The 8,351-nt window shown below is 46.5% G+C and overlaps 1 protein-coding gene across 1 annotated transcript in view; it reads right to left on the bottom strand.

The window, feature by feature from the left end:
• Window positions 1-4,571: 4,571 nt before the first annotated feature.
• Window positions 4,572-8,351, bottom strand: part of LOC123521342 (TBC1 domain family member 4-like) — a 37,525-nt gene continuing 33,745 nt past the window's right edge. Inside the window, exon 4 of the mRNA XM_045287080.1 lies at window positions 4,572-4,763. Coding sequence (XP_045143015.1) covers window positions 4,572-4,763 — 192 coding nt within the window. The remainder of the gene's footprint in view (window positions 4,764-8,351) is intronic.

The following is an 8,351-nucleotide window of genomic DNA, read 5'->3' as shown; positions in this document are numbered from 1 at the left end:
TAGACCCTTTTTTAGTGTGAAACAAGCAAAATGTGTGTAAGTTAATTCCAGGCAGGGAAGAGGGAGAGTTAGTTCAATTTAAATAGTGGAGGAAGGAGAGAAGGGGGTTACAGAATTTTGTGGGGAAATCCCACGATCTTTTCTCTTTTTATCCCATTTTCCATGAAGGTTTTGGAGACCCCTCCTACGAAAGTGGATGATCTCCTCTCAGTGACTTCTAAGCTGGCATCACTGCCCTTATCATTCGGGGTAGAAGAAAGTACAGACTCGGTGTTGTGCAACAGTGGGGCCCCACTCCTCGGCCACACGGCCAACAGCTGCCTCCTTTCCCCTCTTCCATGACCCGGTCAAGAAGTCTGAATCTAACCCTTCTAGTCTCCTGGTTGCTTCTTTGAAGGCAGCTAACAGATGAGCTTCACACACTGTCAAGTCGACCTCAGGCTGTACCCTTGTCTCCTCTCCAACACAACAGCCAATGGAAAACAAGCAGGGCTGCCCTCTCTCTGCAGACGGAGGGCAAATTCTAAAGCCTGTATTATGGAGCTGAGGGAGACCAATGCCCTCTTCGCAACTAGCTTTGACACTCCACACATCCATCACACGTGTCAAGCGAACCGTTTCTAGACACGTTTCCTACTTTTTCTGGAGCCTGAATGAAGACGAATCTGTCATTGACAGTATTCCAGCTGCTTCAGCATTGGAATGTCTGAGGGCGTGGAATAAGAAGAAATGTTCCTTTTCCTCCATGACTGAAAGAAGACAGCCAACAGCAAGGAGGCAGCCATTACTCAGGGAATTTTTATTTTAGTGCCCGCCTTACAACAGGCTGATAAATATGGACATATGTATACCAGGTCCTGTCGAAATGTTCAAAGCAACAGAACGGTCAAAGACAAAGCAGTCTCATGCAAACAGAAGGAAGTAGTTCTGAGACTACCATCAGACATTCCTAGTAAAATGCCTCAATCAGGACCAAGGCCAACTTATGACATTCAAGGAAAATCCATAAGGAAAATAATAATGTTGATGAACACTTATCCACACCCAAATTAGCTATGTTTATAACATCTTAGAAATCGAAGAACCAGCATGTACTCAAGCACTTGAGTAGGGGAATTTTAAGTCCTCGACTGTCTAAAAAAGAATATCATGACTCCTCTTGTTAACAACTGTTAAGAAGACAGGGGGCTCTGCGAGCATAATAGGTTACATGCTATTATTATTATTAGCGCTGTTAACCACAAGGTTGGCTGTTTAAACTCAGCAGCTACTCTACTAGAGAAAAAGGACGCTGTCGACCCTTGTAAAGGGAAGGGGGTGCAGAATAAGGGGGAACCAATCACAGTAATGGACGTATGGCCCCCTCCCAGAGGGACAAACAACAGAAAAGTAGGAGAAGGGAGACAGCGGTCAGTAGAAGGCATAAAAAAAAAAAGATAAATTATTAAGGGTTCATGTGAGAGGGAGAACAAAAGATGAGGAGCTGATACTAAGGGCTCAAGTAGAAAGAAAATATTTTGAAAAAGACGATGGCAACATATGTACATCTGTGGTTGACACAATGGATACATGTATGGATTGTGATAAGAGCTGTAACAGCCCCCATTTTAAAAAAAAAAAAAACTATTTGAAAAGCCTTGGAAACCTAAAGGCGCAATTCTATAGCACCGTCACAATTTGGAGTCGACTCGATAGCATTGAGTTTGGTTTGGTTTTTCCCTAAGAAGACAATGATCGACTGCAGTGACTAATCGCACAGTGCAGTGATCTCTCTATCTGTTGGGCTAAACAACTTTTTTTTTTAAATCATTTTATTAGGGACTCACACAGCTCTTATCACAATACATACATGCATCCATTGTGTCAGCATATTTGTGCATTGGTTGCCATCATCATTTTCAAATAATTTCCTTTCTACTTGTGCCCTTGGGGGCCAAACAACTTTTACAACATCCTCTGGTGTAGGTTCTTGAGCACTCTCAGGTCTAAAGATAAGCTCCATGCGTTCAGTTATGTTCAAAAACACCCAGGACTTCAATTTCATCCAAATGAGATTTTTTTCCCTGGATCACTGCTCTCTCAAACATCTGCAACTTTCTTTATCCTTTAAAATATGGCCCCCAAACCTGAACCTGTCTCATTCACCCACCTGCCCTCCTTACCTGGCTTGACCATTAATAGCTGATGAGCTAGTTTGAGAGTATAATCAACACAAGAGACAAGAAAAGCTTCCTACACTTCGTACATGATTTTTCTACCAATATATTCTAGGGCTGTGCTTCTTTCATCAATTCTCAACCCCGGGCTGTTTGTGTCCATCTGGGGGCTGGCTGCTGTTTCGGTAGCTGCCCTGGAGTGGGCTCTGGGCTTGTGGCAACCCCATGCTGGTGGAATGAACTGCTTCCTGGTCCTATGCCTTCCTCATAGCTGGCGATGGACTAAACCATTGTATTCCATTGGGTCTCACTGGCTCATTTTCAAAATTAGATTGCCAGCTCTTTCTTCGGGTGCATCTTCATCTGGAAATTCCACTAAACCTGTTCTGCTGAGGTCTAAACATGCAAGCCTCCATCGACAGAGAGGCGGTGACCACACAAGGTACCTTAGCAGGGACTCAAACCCAAATCTCACTCAAAGTCACTGCCATTGAGTTGCTTTCCACTCACAGTGACTCTACAGAACAAACAGAATTGCCCTCTTTGAGTTCAGGGACTTAGAAACCTTCGCTGGAACAGACAGCTTCCTCTTTCTCCCTTAGAGTGACTGGTGGGTTTGAACCATTCACCTTGGGGTTAGCAATTCAATGTGTAGCCCACTACACCACCAGGACTACTTGCATTTCCTGAACAGAAGGTGAGAATGCTACGGGAACTAGACTCCTCGGTCATTTATTTCCTGTACTTGAACTTCTGCCGATTGTTTTGTGTGCATTTGTGGAATACATGTAAAGTCCAAATAACTTAGGATTTTCCCCCACATATCTCAAACCAATATTGAATACAGCATTATATATATATATACACACACACACACACACACACACACACACACACAGTTCCTGCAGCTCTTAAGGGTTGGTAAAACAAGACTACAGCACCTGCCTATAATTTTTTTTAAAGACTTGAAATGTTTTAAGGATTTAAACTTCTTGGGAAATTCTCCAGGACCTATCCTAAGCAACAAGTGTTTATAAGCACCATTTATGAACCCATCACGCTTGCACTTGATGACATGCTACAGAGAAGCAAAGGGAACTATTGACTTTGAATTCTTTGCTCAGAGAAGATAAGCCAGGATCTGTGGTTTGGCAACACCTTCGCTTACGCAACTGCCAGGGCCCCATCAATACCACAGCTCCCAGCACCACCTCCACACCCACTGCTGTCGAGTCCCTCCCAGGACCCAGCATTCCCACAGCACCGAGAACCACCACCCAGGGCCTCGGAGACTGTGCGCCTTTACAGGAGCAGAAAGCATTGTCTTTCTCACGCGCAGGAGCTCGGGTTTTGGGAACTGCCAGCCTTACAGTTGGCAACCCACTGCCTGACCCCCAGTGCTGAGATCGCCAACACGATTGAATGCTTGGTTTTGTTCCACGCTTCAGTGACTTCGGCCACCCTCTCTTGTGTGGGCACCTGACATGCTGCTGTTAGCTCTGCCCCCAGCAGTCAAGCTGTCTGATGAAATTAGAGTAAACAAGGTTTGGCTAACACCAGCATGGTTCTGTCCTTCAGCTGAGATTCTTTCTGATGCAGCTTCACGGTAGCAGGGGGCATTCACAGACAAGCTAGTCTGTTGCCTTAGACACAGAGTTTCTGAAAGGGGACAAACTGAAGCATGTTCCCACACTCTCTACCACGATGGTCCCCTGCTTCAAGAAGCCCGTTCGACAAGCCTACAGCTTAAACAAAGGCATCTGGGTGATGCAGTGTGGTAAGCCTTGACCTGATAACTGCAAGGGTGGTGGTTCAAACCCACCAGCTGCTCCCAGGGAGAAAGAAGAGGCTGTCTGCTCCCAGTTAGATTTATAGCTTTGAAGTATCAGCCTATGGTAAAGGGGAAGTGTAATAAGTCTAGAAGAGGAAGGAGAAAGAGAGAGGAAAAAAAAAGGGGTAGGGGTAGAGTACGCTATTGGGAAGTATGATAAATTGTTTATATCACTGAATATAAAATGATGACGTGAAAGGTAAGCCCTCACCTGATTCACAATAAAAAGATCTCTAATCTTGGAAAGCTGGGCAATCAGTCCTATTCTGTCGATATGACAGTCCTACAGGGTCGATATGAGTGAGATAGGAAATAAGAATTCTCAGTCTTCCTGCAGTGATGAGAGCTTCACCACCAGCTAGATGATGACCGGAGCCCTGGTGGCAGAGCGGTTATGCACAGGGCTGCTAAGGGCAAGGCCAGCAGTGGGAAACCACTAGTTGCTCCCTGGGAGAAAAACAGGGGTTGCTATAAAGAGTTACAATCTTGGAACCCGCAGGGGCAGTTCTACGCTATCCTGTAGGACTGCTATGAGTCCACATCAACTCAATGGCAGTGATTTGGGGTTGTGGTTTTTTTGTTGTCTATGTTTTCTTTGGTGAGGGGTAGGGGAGTCTCATCTGAGGCTGAGGTGTGCGCAGGTGGTCATACACAGTCATCACTCCACTTACCAGGGACTCGCTGGCACACTGGAACACATAACAAATATAGTGGCTCAGCCCAGGCTCTGGAGACTCCCGGCAGATAAATCCAAAGTGATCCACATGCTTTATGCCCTAGAGGAGGGAAAGAATCGCAACGTTTATAAGAATATGTCCCATGAATCAACAAGAGACTGTCAGCATCGGGTCCACAAATGTCTCCTTCACCGAGCTGTGATAGGAGGCACAGCGTAACAGCAAACCCACTTGGTGACGTTTGAATACACAGCAAAGACGGAGACAACTCAGAGAGGTTTGTTCCCGACGACAAATACGCTGAAGGGTTCGGGGCCACAGGAAACCCACACCGACAGCATGCTCTGCTGTATCTGGGATACAACCTCTCCCAGTCTCTGGAAACAGCTCTCGCCTTCTCAGGCTTCTGAGAAAGCTGGAGGTTCACCCTACGCCTTGGTTTTGTCCCTGGGAGGCTAAGAATGAAAGAGAAAGCAGCAATGATGCTGGCTCAAATGCAATAGCATGTAACTCTCCGAGAGCACACAGGAAAATAGCAGAGACAAATTGATAGAATCCACAGCACTAGACAAATTGATAGAAACGCCAAGGAGACACGCCTGTTAGAAGATCAATACATTAAGAAACTTCGTAGGCACGAAGTTTCCACTGCAGCTTTGGAAAGATTAGGGGGTTCTACTCTGTCCTGCAGGGGTGCTAGGAGCCAGAATCAACTTGACGGCAGCTTGGTTGTTTTCAAACTTGGTTTCATTTTTCTTGGTTGTTTTTGCACGCTTGATGCGCATTGCTAGTTTTCTTTCTCTCTTCCTGGGAGGCTTGGGAGGCGTGACCTCTGGGCACACTCTGGGGGCAGAAACTAATTACACCTCATCTGTATACCAGGGGATCGCTGGTAGAGTCATGGGCTGCTAACCTCAAGGTCAGCCATTCAAAGCTACCCGATGCTGCGAAGATCAAAGATGCGGCATTCCCCTCTGATCAAGAGTTGTCGTTTCCGAACCTACAAGGGAAGTTCTGCCCTCTCCTGGGGCTACTCTAAGTCGGAATCAACTGCATGGCAGGGAGTTGGGATGTGTTTGCTTTGTTGCTGAGTTTGTACACCACTCTGTCCAGTACTTAGCACAAAGCTCCACACAAAGAAGCTGCTAATTTATGCCAAGCTCTGTCCTAACCAACTTATACTGATGCCTCATAAAACACCCCACCCTACTGCCCTCTTGCAGCTTACAGTCTTGCAGTGAGCAACAGTCTCTCTAAGAATGTGTCACCAAGGCCGGCCCCACCCAGAGCCAACCCGACCCCCGCCCAAGAAGTATGTGCCACAGAGAACACCAGACCTTCAGATGGAGAAAGGAACCGACCTACCATGCCCACAAGGCAAGAAGGACAAAGAGAAAGGGGCAGTCGGCCTAGACTCCATATAGGCACACCAAGCCCGGAGGATGAGGTCCCTACATGGAGCTGCTGGGGCACAGAGAGGACTGTAGGACTGACAACAACTCAAGACATGTTGCCCCCTACCTGGAGCATACTGCGACAGAGGACAATAATGGGGACATACAACGGGAAGACATTGTGGCCTGAATCCCGTGCAGTGGGACAAAGCAAGAAGGGAGCATAACAGATCAGCAATTGGAGCAAAGTTAATCCACAAAGCCCCTAAAGAGTCCCCAAAATAGACTTTGGGCTAGGAGGGGCAGCCCCTAGAACTCCCTCAGGACCAGGGGGCAGAGAATCATAAAGGCCAGCGGACAGACCTGAACTGTGTATGGTTTTGTTTTTTCCTCTCCTTTTCTTTATTCAAGCTTTCATTTTCTTATTGTTTGGACTAGGAAATTGCTGGTTTGCCTTCTTAGAAGACAGACATGGGAAGTAAGCTCGGGGAGAAAGCAATGGGGCCAATGGCCCCGGAGGGTCTTGGAGGAAGAAGGTGGTGGGGGGAAGGGTGTGGTGAGCAAACACTGCCATAGATAAGGGAAACCAGGGAATTAAAAGCAACATCTAGGAGGTTGTAGAGATCCTGTGGGTATTAAAGCAACGCCAATCTAGCTGAAAGGAAGTACTAAGAGGTAGAAGAAGGAGGAACGTGATGGTGGGGCCGAAGGAGACAAAAGGAAACAGAAGAAAGTTCTAGGAAGCAAAGCTATATAGACAGAGGTACTAAAAGAGGTATATACTTATGTAAATACATTAATCCAAAAAATAGAAGTACTGACTATGAAGAGTTACAATCTTGGAACCCGCAGGGGCAGTTCTACGCTATCCTGTGGGATTGCTATGAGTCCACATCAACTCAATGGCAGTGATTTGGGGTTGTGGGAGTTTTTTTTGTTTGTTTTTTGGGGGTTTTTTTTGGTAAGGGGTAGGGGAGTTTCATCTGAGGTTGACATGTGCGCAGGTGGTCATACACCTATGTACATATATTTATAAAGCAATACATTGAGGCTGCTGTCGGGCCTTGGGCCTCAGCTCATACCCTCCTGCAATACAAGAACACTTTGTTCAAACAAACTGGCATTTTGTGATGCTCACCCACCCCACCCACCCCTCCCCGGCACTATCACTGAAGACAAAACATGGTAGATATGCAAATGTGGTGAAGACAGCAGATGGTGCCCGGCTACTAACAGATATAGTGTCTGGGGTTTTAAAGGCTTGAAGTTCAATAAGCAGCCATCCAACAGTGAAGCAACTAGCCCCCGTGGAGGAAGCGCACCAGCCAGTGCAATCATGAGGTGTCATTGGGACCAGGTAACAGGCATCAGAAGATTCATAACAAACAGCAAACAAACAAAAATGCATTAGTGAGAATGAGGGGGGTCAGAGCGGAAACGCAAAGCCCAGCTGTAGACAAAGGAACATCCCCCGACAGAGGGGTCGCAGGAAAGGGACGAGTCAATCAGGGTGCAGTAGAGCACCGAAGGATCACACAATATACCTCTGATCCCTTGAGGCCTCCTCACCCCCCACTATCATGACCCAGTGCTGTTTCCCACTCTGGACTGGACGGGAGCATGTACATAGGTACAGGCAAGAGATAAAGCTCACAACGCGCACGGAACCCAGGAACAGGAATGGGCACAGTGAGACCAAAAGGGTAGGGGAGAGGTGGGGACGAAGGAGTTACCGATCGCAATGAATTGGCACATAACCACATACAACCTCCATGGTGAAGAACAACAGAAACCAGAGGGGAAGGGAGGCAGCGGTTGGTGTGAGATATGAAAATAATAACAATCTATTGGTGGGGGGGGCGAAGGGGAGGGGGAGAAGAGGAGCTGATCCCAGGGGCTCAATAGAAAATAAAAAAGAACGATGGCAATATATGTACAAATATGCTTGATATAATTGATGTATGGGTTATAACAAGAGCTGTCAGAATCCCCAATAAAAATGATCTTTAAAAAAAGGTGTCATCAATATTTGCTCCAATTAAGTGAATACATTTTTTACTGACTGTCTTGGTCAGTAAAAAGTTGGACAGGAAGAAGTTTACTGTCTGTGAGAGTTAAGGTTTATTGTGCCAACCTGGCCGATAAACACATGTGGGATTAATTGAAGGGCAGAGAGTTAAATGGCTCGTAACCTTCGCCTTTCCACTTCTCTTGTCTCTTGCTCTCTGATGGTCGGACCAGTGTGCAGCTGCCTTAGCTAGTTCTCTGCCTCAGCTGGCAAGGCTCACTTCCT

This window comes from Echinops telfairi, unplaced genomic scaffold (assembly GCF_000313985.2).
Source record: "Echinops telfairi isolate 266 unplaced genomic scaffold, ASM31398v2 ScPeMD7_11;HRSCAF=52, whole genome shotgun sequence".
NCBI lineage: Eukaryota > Metazoa > Chordata > Mammalia > Afrosoricida > Tenrecidae > Echinops > Echinops telfairi.
The sequence above is the reverse complement of the archived record's forward strand: the minus strand, read 5'-3'. Positions and strand labels throughout refer to the sequence as shown.